We start from the raw sequence: 17,837 nt of genomic DNA on the forward strand, positions 1-17,837 counted from the left end.
GAGTATTTAAACTGAGCTTTTTGAAAGTAGCCCAACAGGCATAAATGCATAGTTCTTCTTTGAAAGTTAGTGAGAGCTGGAAATTTACTTCCCTTCGCTTTTCTAAAAATTCCAGTTGTCGTTTAAAAAAAACGTCCATCATATGAAGCCTGGAGTTAGGTTAGAAGGGTGAGAAGACGGGGAAAAAAGAAGGAAACGTGACTGGTCCTTCCCCGGCTGCAATGGGGCAGACTCTGCAGGCGTGGATAAGACTTACCCTTTGATTTGTTTCCGCAGGACTGTGGCGTTCCAGAGGTAGAGTTCTGCCTGGCAGCTGGTGGTACAGAGGGACTTCCTATCTGCATACAGACTGCAGTTGCCAATTTAGAAGAACTGGATGTTGAGAAAAACCCTTATATAAGAGTCAAATCAGGAGTGTGAGTACTGAACCTTTTTAATAGCGTTTTGCCAGCAGGTAGAGGGATGAAAGTCGGTCAGCGATAGAACAATATTGGGGGGTGTCTACAAAGCAGTTAATATACACTAGATATTCCTAGCTCTACACTTCAGCATTGTGCTATGTGGACTCCTCGTAGCGGAACCAAATTTCTGAAGGCATTTTTCCTCTAGTTGCTGGCAGAAGTCTTCTATAATTCCATCTTTGAGTAGCTTTATAAATAGGAGAAGCAGCTCAGCTATAATTAGCATTTAGTTCATTGGAGAATAGATACTGTCTCCCTAGTCACCCACCCTGTTATAACTATAACACTATGGTTGAATACCAGAAAATGAATATTTCGTCATCCAAGCATTTCTCAAGCTACAGCCATATCCTGACTTTCTGGAGGGAGGTGATGCAATATCATACAGGCCCGGAGGTAGCCCAGCATTTCCTGTATTGAGCAGAATAGTCTGTTTCCTGGGTAAATGGCCAACGCTTCACAGCTCCTGAAGTTTGGAAGTTCTCTGCTTCTTCTCATAAATCGTTGCAGAATGACATTAGCTATTCTGTTACAAGAATTGCCTTTCCACGTGAGCCAAGCCTTCCTTCCCACAATCTTGCAGTATGTCTGTGAAGCTTGGGGGGGTGGTGAAGGAATTAAAAACAAAGTCTTGTCTTAGTTTTGATAGAACATAGTATAACTTTTAACTTCTTGTGGTCTGTGTGTGTAGTTTTAAGAAAATAATTTTCCATATGGTTCAATGCCTCTTCCTCCATTCCTTATTTGGTCTACTAACCCAGTGTCCAACTTCTACATTCAGCTTTCTTTTTGATTTAAAACAGTCTGAAGGAGTCTTAGCATTTTTAATTTTATGTCAAAATTACAATAGCCCACTTTCCAAAGAAGCGTTGCAAATCATCGTATTTTAATAACTTCCACTGAAAAAAACCAAGTGGGATCGATGTTAGAAGCCTTTTAATTCCTAAGGTGACAATCCTAAGTAAAATCTGATGCAAGTTTCTCATCCTCAGTACTGACATTGGTTTTGTATACTCATAGTGTAACAAACTGGCTTCTTAAAGTAAGTGAACAAATTGGTAATTTTCTTCTCTTTCACTTATGTTTAGCTTGGACTGAGAAAAAGTATCTGAGATCTTCTTAGCATTAATGTTGCCAGTGTATTTAAATATAGCTTCGTTTTGGTGTGCTGGCAGTATCTAAAACACATTATCTAGCTCTCATGAGTACAGAAAGGAAAAGAATTTTAATAAGATTTTGTAATCTATTTAATGAGATTAATAAGTCCTTTATCCTTATTGTTATAGATGGCTTGCTTATTCAGACTTTAATTACAAGGGAGAGATGAAGGTTTTGGAAGAATGCGATTCACCATCTGAAATTCCTTCAGCAGATGTAAAATCTCTGCGTCCCTTAAAAATGGTGAGGACATCACAATTGCCTAATAAGTTGTGTGCCTTCCTTTTCCTATTGTTGCTCCCCCGAAGGTTTTGAACTAACTATAACCTAGGTTCTAATGTCCTTTCAGGGTTAATCCTTACACACGTAACACTCATCTCATGCCACAGTGCATTTGCAGTGTTGTAATGGCACGGCGGTCCCATGGCTTGCTGGGCTTCTGCATCTGCCCAAGTAAGACCACATAGACGGAGGGAGCGCCTGATTCATTAGGACATCTTCTTGGGAAACTGCTGTTGTTAAGTGGAGATCAAATAGGATAGAACTGAAAAGCTCTTAATTGTATTGCAGCCAACACCAATTCATTAACTAAAAAAGCTCTTCAGAAGTTGTTCGTTTTCTTTTTTTAATGATACAGCTAGAGTCTGTTGGGGGTGGAAGACCAGGTGAAGAGTTTATTACCCAGTAGTGTTCCTGTGACCACATATGGCACAAAAATCTTGGGAGGTGCAGCTAATTCTTGTTTTGATAGACAGCTTGTAGATCTAAATATGAAAGAGGTATAGGGTATAACACATAATTCTACTGTATACATAGCAAGCCTACAGAAAGAGAGCTTAAAAGCCACAAAGGAATAAGACCTAACAGCTGTCTTTTTAGTCACTCATGGGAGGTGGGTGTCTTATTCCCTCACAGAAGATCATTCACTAACATTTCCAGAGAAAATGCATTTGTTGTATTTGCTCTTTGACCATAGACATGTATATATCACTCTATATTTTCTCTCTCTTCTGATGTTTATAGTTTCTTAGTGCTCCGCCATTTGTGCTTAAGAAACTTGAAATACATACAACAAAGCTTTAAAAGTTAATTCTAAAAATTGGTCAATATAAATTAGTTTAAAAACACATAGTAAATATTTACTTTAGATTGCTAGTAGACAATGAAGGAATATTTTTAAATTGCTTGCACCCCTATAGGCTTATCAATGCACTGATTTGTTTTGTAGGTCAGGTTTATAGTGTCTTTGGCCTTTATGAATTATGAGAGTATTTAAACTAGTGTTTGATTTGGCCAACACTGAAAATGTTGAATGTAATTACAAAGACTTCATGCTGTGATAGTACTATAAAATACGTGTCAAAGCATAACTTTGTTTTATGTAAATACCTTTTTTATTTTTTTCCTCCTGTCTTTTTTTTAGGGTGGACTAAAGGTACAAATGCCAATGAATGTCAAGGTAAGCACTGAGGACATTGAGAATAAAATATGAGCACACTGAAAATATAAAACCTTTATTTAAGCTGTTTTCTTTTTGTTGGGTATGTGATGTTTGATTAAGTATTCAGCGTTTGCTGCTGAAGAAAAATTCACTAATGCTGTCAAATCCACTTTCTTACTAGTGTTTCATGAGATATAAAAGTAGTAGTTTGTTTTTTACATATTAGGAGAATGTGAATTTCCTATAGAAGAATTGTAACAGTTTATTACAAAATAAAATGAGTTTTCCTGACTGACACATCAGTAACTGTAATGGAAAGGGATCAGGAGAGATTCTCCCATTTCACTTAGCAAGTTTAAAAAAAAGGAGGGAAGGAAAGGGGCAGAAATAGGACTCTTCCTTCCTATACCCAATCCCAATACAAGAGTCGTGAGCGAGGCCAGGACCCTTCTGTGATTTGAGGAGCAGAAAGCTAATCCAGAGTTATTGCTCCTTTTCCCTCCTTTTTTCTAGTTCTCCACAAAAATGCTAATGCTTTAGGTAACTTTCAATTATACAAATACATGCAAGACTCAGGTGTTTTTCTAATAAATATTGCAATAAATATTAATACTCTTAATAGCTGATCTGTGTGATTCAGCAGATGAGGAACCTCAAGGGGGTGTTAACTGCAGTCACTGAAATAACTTCAGCAAACTACAGAGAAAGACCTCTTGTCTACTTTCGAAGGATTAAGCTCAGTGTGTCTAGCTGTGACCAGGTAGGATTCACTGCAGGCTACTATACACTGCCCAGGCACAGGATTACAGGATAAATCACAGTCATATAGCTGCAGAGTGCATTTATGTATACAGAATTGTGTGGGTAAGTATCCTTCTGTGGAAATGTCTGCAAAAAGCCTGACAAGCCTATCTAAATCCAAATAGGGTCTCTTCCGCTTCTAGGGAACTCAAGAATCAGAAGGGCTGAGGAATGCAACCCTGAATTTTCTTCATAGTGATGGCTTGTTGGAGGGGGAAGAAAGGTGTCTTCCACATACTGTAGCAGTACACACACCCAAACTTCAAATTACTATTCAGGCGTTGTTCATACTTAAGGCGTTGTTCAACATCATGTTTTCTAGATAATAATATATGAAAAACCCCACTTTGGAGGATGGTCCAAAGAGTTTTCAGAAAACATCAGTTCTGTCCCAACTCTGTTTGGTAGTGAAGAAGAGTTTCAGGAAATCGGATCAATACGTATAATTGGTGGAGTGTAAGTATATTTCACTTTTATATTTACTTCAAATATATTTACTTTAAAATAGGAAATCATAACTAAATGCTAAGAAGTGCTAACTAAGGGGTGATTAGAATCTCTCACTGGTAAAATATTTTGAAAAGAAAGGAATATATATTTCTTTTGTCAATTATCAGCCTTGGATAAAACCACCTCTCTATATGGCTTATCTATCTAAGGGAATATAGGAAGATAAAACTAAGTGTGTGAGAGGTGTGAAGTCAGTGTTTACCATTTGGATGCCAATAAACTAGGCCACTTTGTTCCTTAATGACAGCATTCACACAGAGCTTTAATTTATATTGCTTTATACTTCTGATAGTCTCTACTTAATTTACTGAAATGACCTTGGGTAGGTGTGGTCAGTCTTAATTTGACATTTTAATGCCTCTGAAATCTATAAACTCTTTTATTGTCTTAATGGTTTTCCTTTGCCACCTGTTGCATGTTATCTGGAATTAAGAATCTATCCTTACTTTCCTTCATTGAGGCCTCTGATTGATTCTGTGTTGCCCTGCCCCTCTCTGTTGTAATACGCACACACACGCACAAAACAGGCGGTGTAACACAGTCCTTAGGTGGACTGCTCACGAGGTAGGCTCAGCGCCAGCTCTTCTAGAGAGCTACCAACCCCACGCGTTGTTCTTTCAACCTCTAGGTCTGTTTGAAAGCATGCAGGATGGTTGCTTCTGCCAAAGAGCTTGGCAATAAAATAGTTCTCAGAAACTTTTTTTCCCCCTTAGGGGATTTCAATGCTAATACTTCAGTATAAAGATTCAATAACATACATCCTTTCACGCTGTTGTCAGAATCTTACAAGCACTAAATTCAAAACAAACTTAATTGTGAATACTCAAATAATCTATTCATAAATACATTATGTATTTGCTATCTGGGAAGCCTCAAATTATTAAAAATCATCCTTCTGTCTGTTGTGGTGGCTTTTATTTTTAATACTGCAAAACTTAAACAGCTGAATTAATGTAAACCAAATGGCTATTAATGTAAACCAAATGGTACTAAAAGTAAAGCTATCCCTGCCTGCTGAATTTCAATGCCGACAGAATTTGTACAGCAGTTCTGATACTTACAAGGGAGCTTTGATGAAAGAAATGCTTACAAGAAAGAAGGAGGGGGAAGCACTTTTTCAAAGTAAGATCCATTAGATCTTTCAAAGTTAATGTGAAAATGCCTTCTTTTAATCAAGCCTTACCTATTTGTTCAAAATACTTTAAAAAGTCTTATTCCCGTAGTTCTAAAACATATTCCATATGCAAGATATTGTATATATTGAATTCACTTGTCTATTCATATAGGTATGTTTTTAGATTAGAGCAGGAAACAATATAAGTGGGTGAAATTTTGTTCTGCTGAAATCCATTAATTTTGTCATCAGCTTCAGGAAGGGTAGAATCTCATTATTTATTAATACACTGAAGATATCTACTGCTTGTTTTTTACCATTGACAATTGGTGGCTGACAGTGTTCTGGCCTCTAGATGCGTACTAGCCTCTGTAGTACCGAATATTGGTGTTGGGAATATGGCTGACTGAGAGGAGGTACATGGAGAAACGTTACAAAAATAAACTGTTGTTGAGGAAAGAATCACATGGTGGGATTTTGATCCACAAAGAACACTTCATGGGTGCCTGTTGTAATTTCAGACAAGCATTGCTTTGTTAGCCGAGTCTGTGATGCTCATTTTAGTGTTCTTAGGACGTTCTCTTCCCCTTCCATTTGTTATGGAAAATCATGTGTGCAGTTGTTTTGCTTTTAGTTATTTCTCTTTCTTTTGTTGTGTGGTTGCTGTAGATGGGTTGCCTATGATAAGGAACGCTACAAAGGCCGTCAGTACTTGCTGGAGGAGGGAGATTATGAAGACAGACACTCGTGGGGGGGAACTGGCAGTGTCCTTCTGTCTTTCCGGTTCCTTCAGGCTGTAAGTACTTTTATGAATTTCACACAAATTATGCACAGTTCTATACATAAAGAGGAAGGTTATTCTTCGTATATGGTACAGCTGTCTTGGGTTTAGTTATTCCATCTTTTGCCCAAGTTCACTCTTATTCTTTTCCTACTTGCTGAAATTTAGACTGCACTGTATACGTTGCAAAAGCAGAAGGAGGTTCTAAGTAGCCTTTCTAAAGTTCATACAAAGAATGTATCATGCAGAATTCCTTGTCTACCTGCCAGATTTTCCAAATATCTCACTTCTGCATTTCAAGCTATTTGAATCGCTAGAAGAGAATTTTTTAGAAAGTTTAACATGCATAAGTGTACAGTGTAGTTCTTTATTAAAATAAAAATAGCTTTTCAACACAGCAGCTGTTGCAAGCCTTAAAACAGCATTACCCTCTGTCTCTGTGATTTTTGTGCCAGAAAATTTTGGAAGCAAAAATAATCATGGTGAAAAAATCCCTGCTTCTAAAATGTGTTTGGTGGGGGCAAAGATGAAATAATAATAAAAACTATATCAGAATCCAATATTGGAAGCAAAGTTAGACTTCAGTGATGGGGGAACATGGGATTAGAACTTCTTTCTCATTTCCTCTAGTTTGGGTTTTTTTTTGTTTGGGGGTTTGAAGATTTTTTTTTTATTATAATAGGAACTCTGTGAGCTTTAAATACAGCTGCAAAGAGTGGCTTCTTTTGAGAATTAGATTGTTCACTCTGAGATTACTCAGTCTTGTATGCTCGGATTACTCATCTCATCTGAGGAGATGTGGTATTCCTGAGCCAGGAATTTTGTGAAGTTTGAAGATAGGCATTTAGAGCAAACTCACGGTATCAAGAGTCATTATTTTTTTTTTTTTAAAAAAAAAAAGTTACTGTGACCTCCAAAAGGCCATGCTTAAATTCACAATTTGCAGTTTTGATTTTTATGAAAGGCACCTAGGAAAAGCTATATTTATAATCAGAATCTATCATATAACTTAAAATAAAGATAGGAGAATAAACTGAATTGAAGAAAAATGTCCTTCTCTAAATAATTGATTTTCAGGTTTCTGAGAAAAACAGGCAGGAATTTTCTTCTAATTCCTCATTTTGAATGTGCAAAATTCTATTCAATTACTGACTAATCTTAGGTTTTCTTTCTTTTCAACCTATACATAGGATACTTGAGTAACTTAAATAGATCTTTTTAAATCTTTCTCTTGGCAAAGGACATAATTACAAGCTTAAAATTGTGCACGTGCCCAGCAGGGATGACCTTCCACGTATATGCATGTATTTAATTTGACTCATGCCTAGAACAGTCAGGATGCTCAAGTCATTAACACGTATCATTCGCACTCATCTATGAACACACATCATTAAAATTGGCATATAAATATATATCGCTATGTACATACTGATAATAAAAGTGTAAGTAATACTTTTTCTCAAATTGTAGCATAACTAAAGGCAATGAGCTAGTTGCCAATAAAATGACTAATGGCACGGGCATTTTGTTGTTCGTCTTGACCAACGAATTGACCGCCTCTCTCTGACGTGCAATACATAGGTCAGTGTTCAGGCTTGCCATGTGCTCCCTGCGTGACTTTGTGTATGATACGTAAGGTCAGGATTTTAAAAACATTTTAGTACCAAACTCCTGTTTTCAAGGGGACCTGGGCAAAAATCCAAAACTAGTTCTGTGTGCTTAAGGCCACTCACTGCACAGCGAACACACTACCTCTTCTCCATAATCTCAGAAACTCGGTCAGGAGAAGTACAGTGAAGATTGCAATGGTCTTGGACTCCACGGGGGTGTTCCTGGATATCAGATCTCTATTGCTCTTCCCTAGAAATTGTTTTGGTCAGATGAATTCAAGAGTCTCTGTAGAAGATTAAGGATTTTGTGAAGTTATTATTCATGGTCAGCTTAGGTAGGGAGTGGGGCTGGGCATTGGCCCTGCTCTTTACAGGTGCTCACCGGTGTAGTTTCACGATAGGGCCAATCCAACTAGACTTTTTTTTTTTTTTTTTTTTTGCTCGGGCATGACACCAGGTGACCTGGACTGTGTTGGCTTTAAGGGCAGCCCAGACCTGAAAACAATTTAACCTGGCTCACACGGTGTGAAGCTGAAGCTGATGAGCCCTGTGTACCTGAGTCAGCTCCAGGCAGAATCGGATCAAATGTCTTTGTGCCGTGCTCCCAAAGCAGGGAGCGTGGTACAGAAGCACGTAAACGGCTCTGCAGAGAGCTAGGCTGGGTACGGCGTGCCTCATTAGCCTGTGTCAGTACCGGCTCTGTCAATGTGGCTTAGTACTATGCAAAGCTATTCAGAAGTTCCTGCGCTACGACGCTCAACATGACACGTTCCACCAGAACTTACTAGCGCTAGGAAAATCCAACCCATGTTTCTGTAAACATACCAGTGACTGCAGTTGAGCTGAGGCATGAATTTAATTTCCTGACAAATCAGAAAGGTTAGACATCGCACACAAAAGAGGGATTGTTGCAAGTCGGACCCCTCCCCACCCACTGGTGAAGATGTACATTCATGTAGGCATACTGCAAGAGCTTTCAGTTTTTGACTGTCTTAAATATTTCAGCTGTGAACGGTCACAAGCTCTACTGTGGGGATTCGGGGAGTGTTCTGAAAGCAGAGATAGAAAGGACTCATCGAATTGTTTTGTCCAGCCTACTGCCAGCTCTGTTATCAGCATCTATACTGGACACACTGGAGTACACAGGGCTTGTTCCTGAGGGCAGACAGCAGTTTGTGCTGCATGCTGGTTTGGGGGACAGTTGCATTTGCTTCTTTTCTGCATTGTCAAATGAGAGAATCTGTGAAGCTGGGGTTTGCCCATGGCTGTTGTGATCAGGGAAAGAGGGAAGTTTCTGGATCTCTTTCAGTGGAGCAGAGTATGTTGCCTTTGGAGCTTTCCCACTAATGCTTTCAAGTCTAAAATGATTTGCCTTGGTCAGAAAGTCTGTTTTTAAGTATTTCTCCTACTGCTTATTGTAAGAGAAGCTGTAGTGAAAATTTAGTGAGGAAAAAATGATGGCTGAATTTGAAATGTGTTTTAAATGTAATTACAATTGTGAATATAGTTCAGTATTTTAAATTTAGTCAAGAAATTGTGTGCAGATTTGATCTAAATGGCTTTTCAGGAACTCTTGCAAAGTCTTTGCTTTAGGACTGTTAAGAGTAGCTGGTTTTCATTTGCACTAAAACTGCACTAGTAGTTTTGGGGGGGAGGGGGGGTTGGTTTTTTTTTTTTCTTTTTTTTCTAAAAACTAGCCTGAAGCTGCAGTTGTTCATGACGATTTTGCCAGACCTGGCACTTTAATTTCTAGTGCATACCTGAAGTAGTTGCAACTTTTTAAATAAATAAAAGAAGATGGTCAACATAGTAGGAAAACCAGTTTTACTACAGAATTTGTTCCGTCGCTTTCTAGTGTCCTGTAAACAATGCAGAGAGGTTGAGCCACATCAAGTGTTCGTTCTAAAATTGGTTTTCATTATTCATTGTGATTGAATCCTGTACAAAGGCATGGTGTCCTCTAAAGAGCATGTTTGATCAGGTTCACCAGACCAAATGAATCTGGCTGCATGCTTGGCCTGGCCTTAATTTCTAAGTGTTTTTTGATTGTTGTAAGTCTTTGTTTTCTCGGTGTAGCCTTCAGCATACTGCTCTCTGGTTGGTAGCTTGTAAGTGCTACAGCAGCAAGTATTCAGTGTAATAGTTCCTGTGATGGTGTCCTCATATGTTTGTGGATCTATGTCGGCTCCTGTATTTGCTTGATAGCCTTTTCTCTTGTTTGCAAGACTTACTTATTTTCAACTTATAACACTGCTGAATGTTTCAGCTACACTGAAACTGAATTGAGTTCATCCTTTTTGTTAAAAGTTAAAGGAATAAAGTGAATGGATTGTTGTTTTCCATTTTCCCAAGCAGTGACTGAACTGTGTGCTCAAAATTGCTAAGTGGTTAAAAAGCTGGAGATTTGAAACCCAAATTAAAATAATCTGAAGCTGTGCAAGTAATCTAGTCAAGCAACTCTGCTAGCTGAAAGCATAAAGCAATGTCAAATGGCTATGTAAGAGAGAACATGACAGTGTCATGCGGGATTTATCTTACAGCTATAGTGATTAGTCATACAATGGATGTATCCAAAAACTACAAACCCCTTGGGCTGAAAAGGTGATCTTGCCCAGTCTTCTCCTCTCCATGTTTATTGCCTTGTTGCTGGGAAGAGATGAGGAAGGAGAACTCTAAGTAAAAGACTATAGTCATGGTAATGCTTGGAGTAGTCATTTGTGAAGCTGTTGGAAGATCAGTGCTAAATCCCCAACCCTTCTCTTTCCCACTCAGGCATCTTTGCACTCTCAGTCATCCTCGCAGAGAAAAGGATGGTGCTCAGGTTCTTCCTCTGAAGGCCGTATCAGATTGCCAGGCTTCCAGCTAGGCACTTCAATGCCAAAATATCCTGTAAAGATCCACACAAGGGACCTAAGTCTCTTCACTGCTTTATAAAACACTATCTTTCAGGCTACAACTCTTTCCCAAAATATTTTATGTTGTGAAGTGTCATTAAGCTGTGACAGCATGTCTTCTAACTCCTGTGCTGCCTCTTAGGATTTCATAGAGTCATCAGTGGCACTTTTTCAGTCTGATGATGAAGATGGGAAAGCATTAGACATCGTCAATGAAGAAATCCCTGATTTGGAGCAGGCTGGATTTGGCCCAGAGACGAGGTCGATTCTTGTGAGGAGTGGAGTGTAAGTCTATTGAAATATATGGATGGAAGTATTAAGTATTTTTGTGCACAGTTGGGTTTGGGTACGTCTTTTGAGAGAACATATTTCACATGGTACAGGTGGTAAACATTTGGGGGAGAACAGTGTTTCTTTCAGTTTCCTTGGTAAATGGAAGAAAAAAAAAAATCTTAGTTTTCTCTAAATCTCATGCCTACACCTTGATTTGGATCTGGGCATTCTTGTTACTAGAGAAAGCTTGTGATGTCCTTCCAGAGGTCTCACAGACTGTAGTTTCATGATACAGGAGCTTTGGCAGTAATAGAGGAGAGGGATTTTAGGTGTGTTAAGAACTGGAATACCTTTTGGGACAGGTGGAGCCTGTACAGAAAGGAGGAACTGTGCCTTATTCGTAATAAAGTCAGGCTGCCAGCCTGACTGAAAATTAAAATAGTTTTTAGAGAACTATTTAAACTAAAAGCAGGGGTTAAACCAACACGTGTGGAAGAGTACCTGGTTCAAGTTGATACAGCCTGCAGGGTAGACCTGGCTAACTTTTGGTGTGCATATGTGAAGTTCAGGAGAAAAATAAACAGCACAAGTGCAATAAATAAGGAAGGTAAATTAGACTGCCTGCAATGTCTGTTGAGGGAAATATGCAGTATTAACTGGTGGAGCAAGGACAAAACTTAAAAGTGCTAGAAGCCTAAGAAATAGTATGGGGGAACTAGAATGCTTGGCATGAAATAACAGCTCTGATATAGCAGGTACCGCAGAGTTTCACAGGAAGGATAAGCAGAGGAGCTACCAACTCTGCAGGAATGATAGAGTAGGCTATTATGGGCAAGGGAGTGGTACTGTACGTGAAGAATGATATCGAGTGCTAAAACATAAAATATGTTATGGGAAAAGAGCACTATGGAATCATGTGGCTGGACATTCCAGACTTTCATAGTAATTTTAAAAGTGCAGTATTAACGTTGTCATACCTACCCTAATGATGATGGTGATAGGGATCAGCAACCATTAAGTGAGACTAAAAAAGCTTCAAACTTAGGATAGGTAGCAATAGCGGGGGATTTGAACTGCTCACGTAGAGACTGGATATTAGTGTCTTATGAGGATGAGATACAAGGATGAAAGGTTGGGACTCAATTTGGAGAAGAGATGGCTGAGGAGGGATACGAATGAGATCTGCAAAATCCTGAAGGCGGTAGACAAGCTTAATGCAGCAGCGTTCACAGAATCCTGCATGACAGGAATTGGGGGATGCTTCACAGAACTAGCTGAAGATTGCTTTAAAACAGATTCAGAGGTGGGGAGCAAAAAGCCTTTCTTACACCGGAGGCAGTGAATTTCTGGAACTTGCTGCTGAAGGAGGCTGTGGTAGCAGATAGCACCAGGAAGTTTAAAAAAGCATTAGACAAATTAATGACACAGATTCATAAATGGGTGCTAAAAGGACTAGGAAAGGAGATGCCCTCTAATATCCCTAATATAACGATCCGGGTGCTGGGTCACTAAGAGAGGAACAAACCACCAAAAGTGGCTAAGTTAGTGACGTCTCTCTAACTAGCCGCCTGCTACTTCTGCCACTGCCAAAGAGCGTGTTGCAGGGTTAGAGGGACCCTCGGTCTCACGTAGTTGGGGGTTTCTTTCTTCTTACATTGCAACAGAGAAAGCAGGATGGGAGAAGCTTGAACTGCCAACTATTGCAAGCTTTTGCTTTGTCTCATCTTATCAAAGCTTCTTCACTTCTCTTTCTTCTTGCACCATTTTTCTTAAATCCAACTGGAAAAGTTGGAAGAAAGCCCTGTCTGGGCGTATGCTGAACAGGTAAAGATTCAGCTGAGAGAGATTCAAAAACTTGTCAATTGTCTTTCCTCTGGGCTTCTAAGCAAGGCATCATCTCACGCTGAATGTATGTTTGATAGAAAGGCAGAGACCCGAAGTTGTGTGTTTGTCAAAGTAGTGTTTGCAAAGTAAAAACAGAAAATCAAGTATGTGACAATCATACCATTGGGTCATTGGGTTTAATGTTATGCTGTCTGTCAGATGGACTTACCAAGAAAACTCCAAAGAAAATTGTTCTATTTAACTTGTTAGTATTTTCTTAAAACTACACAGAAAAATGTGATGGTTTCAGTTTAATTTTTATGTCATTCTCCAGGTGGGTCGCATATCAGCAGAAATATTTCTGTGGAGAACAATACATATTGGAGAAAGGAAAATATAAATGTTTCTTTGACTGGGGAGGATCTAGTAAAATTATCATGTCAATTCGACCTATTAAGTTGGTGAGTTACCAGAACTTGTTAAGGGGAAAACTTAAAAGAAATGAGACCTTTGGATTTCATAGCGTACAATAACATTATAATGTGGGCTGTGCTGTTTAATCAATTTGTCTATTTGCTTGGAAACAATTTAAAGGCCCTTGTGAATGACATAATGAGTCAGTTCAGGACGGAGACTGAAATGTATGCTCTGGATCTTTCCCTCTGTTAAGAAAACTGTCAGGGAAACTTCATAAGAGAACTTCCCTTTGGCAGACTGCATTTATGGAAAGAATAACCTGGCCTGGAAAGATTAATTTGCCTTAAAACATAGTAATTTATAATGCCTAATTGGTAATGGATATAAAAATACTTAAGAATTTATCTGGCCCATATTGTTGTATAATAGAGGTCTGATTTTTTTTTTTTCTTCTCTTTATGCTAAAATACTTGTAATACATACAGTGAATAAAGACAGGAAATATTTTTAATCCATTATTAAATCCAAGGTAGTGCAACTTGCCCGAATAGATTAGTGCCAGAACTGCCAAAACCCTAATGCAAAAAAAGACAACCCTTACTAATAAGTATATAATAAAGGATACTACTGCACTGAAAGTAGGAAAGGAACATTTAACCTTATTTTGAAGAGCACGTGTTCAAAGCGGTGTCGCAGTCATCTGTTGTTTTTAATTCTGTCTTTTTTCAAGACATAGACCTAAAAATAAATGCAGAGACATTTACATGGACTCTAATCCACATTATGTGAACTAATTAATGGTGATGCAAGTTCTCTGTGTGAAAGGCAGTGAACAGTCAGGCAGGTAGTCGTGAGCTTACAGGCAGCTGATGACAGAGGCTGGTGAAGAGAATTGTGCTAAGAGCCTGGGAAGTGTGTTTTTCTCTGCTCTTGAGTTCATAAGTAACAAATTTCAGGAACTTGACATGTCTTCTAAGAAATCAATTGTAATTAATTTTATTTATTTATGTGCATGTGTATCTATTTATTATTGCAGGAACCGCTTGGAACGAATGAGCCTCCACATTTGGTATGTTGACATTATAGTACTAAATGACATTTAATAATTAAATACAGGTAATCTTGAATGTCTTGCTTCGTTACTTCAGATGATGTCTCAGTGTTATCATCTCCATATAGCAGACCATTGATGGAGGAAACTGGTAGATGTATAAAGGTTAAGTTTGCTAATGTTCTGCTCTTTGCTTTATTCCAGATCATACCCTTTAGTATTCTGTCCTCAAAAATGCAAGCAGTTCAGTAGGTTTTGAGTGACTTTGGGTCTCTATAGCTATTTATTTTCCTCTTCTTTCCTTCCTGTTTCTGGAAACTCGCTATCACATGCATTCATCCTTCTCTTTGTGGCATATTTTCTTCCCACTATTTTGCATTATATCTGGTTTGTCACTGACTTGTTCATGTATGAGGTGAAGAAGAAAGTATAAACTGCAGAAAATTGAACCTGCAGATGCATCAGCAGGGGAAGTTGAGTTTTTTAGTCTTATATGCTGGTAGCTCTGCTTTTCGTAGTCTCCCAAGCATGTATAGCCGCTCCTTAAGGAGCTCCGTGCTTCACATTTCCTCACAGTAACATATGGCCTTAATTGAATACGTCCTGATTATAATAAATCTATGATAAATCTTTTCTACGATACATTCTGACGATTTCCCTGAAAGTTGTGTCTAACTTGGTGACAACTTATAAAGAGAAAGTGGTCACTATAATTCATTTTTAGTCTCAAGAATGAGTTAGTTTAGGGTTTTACACTTTTGGCCTTATCTCACAAGGTTATGTTCCATTAATGTACCTTTGTGATATCTTTCTAAAACAAAAACCTGCTGTAAGTGTTTGTGCTCATTACCAAGCATGGTCCATGTCTCCCGCAAGGTTCTGTCCCAGCAAGGCTCTCCTCCCTTCCTGCATTAGCTGTTCGATTTCTCTTTTTTTGTCCTGGAGCGTGCTGCTAGCATGGTGATAATCTAAGTGGTTATATTGCTCTCTCTATGACATGCTTTTAATTAAGCAAATTTGGAAAACTTTATTTCAAGAAACATGACGTTTTTTCAGACAAAAGAGACTGTAGAGCTCAATGGTTCTGGTTCGGAAGACTTAAGTATTTTGTCATCTGGACGCAATTTTGCTCTTTCTTGCTTGGACGGGTATAATAGCCATAAGCGTGTGGGAAATACATACACTGTGTTACTTAGCAGGTTGACCACACCCTTCTTTTTCTCCAAGTATTCTAGTTCTACAATTTTATGATTAACCCAGGACTACAGGAAATGTTTCCTGTTTGAAGACATAGTTGGTGTATTATTTTAGTCTTAAACACCGATTTCCTGCCAGACCTATTCATATGGCAGTTTGTGGCCAAATCCAAAGACTTGCAAGTACGTTCACAGTAAGGCCTCGGTAAATGGTACCAGATAAAATAACCGACTCAGAGGAAACTGGTGGGATCGAAACAGTTGAAGATAATTTTCTCTCCATCTTCAAAACTTCCATTTTGTCAGGATCTCCCAAAAACTATTCTTTGAGTGCTTTAATCCAGTTTTTCAGACCTTTAAGATCGATTCAAACCTTTGAAGTTTCAATAAATTGTGCTTTACAGTCTTTTTTTTCCAGTAATATGTGAAAAAACCTGTGTGTGTATATATATGCACAGTCACCTTCAAATACTGACGTGTACTAGGTTATGTTTTGCCTTTTGTGTTCTCTAATAGCAGTCTTAATACTGTTTGTAGAAAATACTATCCTGATTTATCACAATCCTGGTTTTCATAGGATTCTGCCCTAAAGCTAGGGAAGGAAGAACATCATTCGTATTGCTACAGTTCTTTTAGGAGAAGAAATATTTTGAGTAAGTTTTTATGGGAAAACATTTAATCACTTAGGATAAGTAAAGGACAGTCTATTGGATAAATATGAAGAATTTCCCATTCAAAGTAAAAGTTTCCACGTATGCGACAGTCTCTAAGTTTGGAACTTCAAAGCATGGTGTGTATAAGCTGGCAAATCCTGAAGCATCCTCATGTTTGACCCTTGTGTAAGCCGTATACCGGTTATTTTGAATGATTATGCGTTCTTCCACCTTTAATAAACATATGTCTGAGCTAAGGGAACTGTTCTCACTGTCTACAAGAGCCTCTCTTTTTTTCACTTCTGTTTTTAGTTGCCCATCAGAAATTGAAAAGCAACTACATTTTCTTAAATCTCTCAGTAACTCCCCTGACCTTTTCCTCCTGCCAGGCTCCCTAATAAACAAAGTACGTATAATGTAAGAATGCCTGAAATCACCAACTCTAAAAAGCCATTCATTTTATTTATTAAAAATAAAACTTGGTTTTGCCCACCAAGAACAAAGCCTCTTTCAATAGCAGCTGATTTGTACAGATGATTTAGGAAGCAGAGATAATTGCTGTGATAACTTGTATTTGTATTTTAACATGCTGTCCGTTGACTTTTTAGGAAGCGAAACATCGTATAGTTTTGTCAAACCCTGACAAAGTAGAGAGCGCTGCAGTTTGAGACTTAATTGCAGATATGCAATGTTTTCACTGAGGAATCAGTACTTCACCCCGGCTTTTGTCAAATTAAGACCATCATTCATCATTAGATGTATTCTGTATAAAAATGAGTTATAGTTCTTTTTTAAAAGCCTTGCATAGCATCTGGCCTATGAAAGAAAGACAGTGTGTATATATATATTGCCTTATAAAGAGCTTTGAGATAAGTGGGTAGAAAATACTATGTAATTACAGCTTAAATACATGGTTTGTGACATAGCAGTGCGATTATATTTGCAGAAAAATCAGTTACGCTTTATTCATTATATTGTAGCTGATTTGTGTTCTCCAATTTGCAGTTATAGCATGCAAGGCCAGGTTAAGCCTTTCTTGTTCTTTCTAACAGGAAACATACTCATTTATTTTAAAAACATAGACTGAGCTTTTCCATAAAATCATTTGCTGATACTTGTGTTTGGCCTTCTCGTTCTGTGCTGGCAAAAGCATTTGATTTCTTTTCTTTGGCAGGAAGCTAGGCCAATTTGGGGCATGAAGGGGGAAGTAGCTCTTGCAACAACCATCATGTTTTTCTTCCATTACAGAATATGAGCTGTTCTCTTGATACAGTTAAGTTTTTCATTCTTTTCCAGCCTCTCTTTCAGGCTTTAAAGTGAAATTCACCTCAGTTACACAGCGGCGGCCCAAGAGTACAGAATTCTAGGTGACTTTGCTATAGATCATAGGCTGTATCATACTACTTTTTTTCCTTTTTTTTTTCTTTCCTCTTTTTCTTTTACTGCAACACTTTGAACCTTGCTACTTTTTCAGGGTGAATTGATCACATCTTACTGGTGGGGTATGTTTCAATGTGGCTTGAAGTTCTTCACCGTGACATGTAAAAACAGCTTAGCTGAACTTCAGAAGTTCATGGTGCGTCTCCCAGGCTGTACCCAGTTCCCCCAGAAATTCTCCTGCTCATTCTTGAATGAGAAACTACCTGTGATCAC

The 17,837-nt window shown here is 38.3% G+C and overlaps 1 protein-coding gene across 1 annotated transcript in view; it reads left to right on the top strand.

Moving 5' to 3' along the window:
• Positions 1 to 17,837, top strand: part of CRYBG3 (crystallin beta-gamma domain containing 3) — a 95,621-nt gene that overhangs the window by 56,384 nt on the left and 21,400 nt on the right. Inside the window, exons 8-16 of the mRNA XM_075169571.1 lie at positions 277 to 416; positions 1,748 to 1,862; positions 3,043 to 3,078; positions 3,704 to 3,820; positions 4,184 to 4,317; positions 6,155 to 6,281; positions 10,913 to 11,055; positions 13,202 to 13,328; positions 14,321 to 14,353. Of these exons, the coding sequence (XP_075025672.1) occupies positions 277 to 416; positions 1,748 to 1,862; positions 3,043 to 3,078; positions 3,704 to 3,820; positions 4,184 to 4,317; positions 6,155 to 6,281; positions 10,913 to 11,055; positions 13,202 to 13,328; positions 14,321 to 14,353 (972 nt within the window). The remainder of the gene's footprint in view (positions 1 to 276; positions 417 to 1,747; positions 1,863 to 3,042; positions 3,079 to 3,703; positions 3,821 to 4,183; positions 4,318 to 6,154; positions 6,282 to 10,912; positions 11,056 to 13,201; positions 13,329 to 14,320; positions 14,354 to 17,837) is intronic.

The sequence above is a fragment of the Calonectris borealis genome, chromosome 1 (assembly GCF_964195595.1).
Source record: "Calonectris borealis chromosome 1, bCalBor7.hap1.2, whole genome shotgun sequence".
NCBI classification, from domain to species: domain Eukaryota; kingdom Metazoa; phylum Chordata; class Aves; order Procellariiformes; family Procellariidae; genus Calonectris; species Calonectris borealis.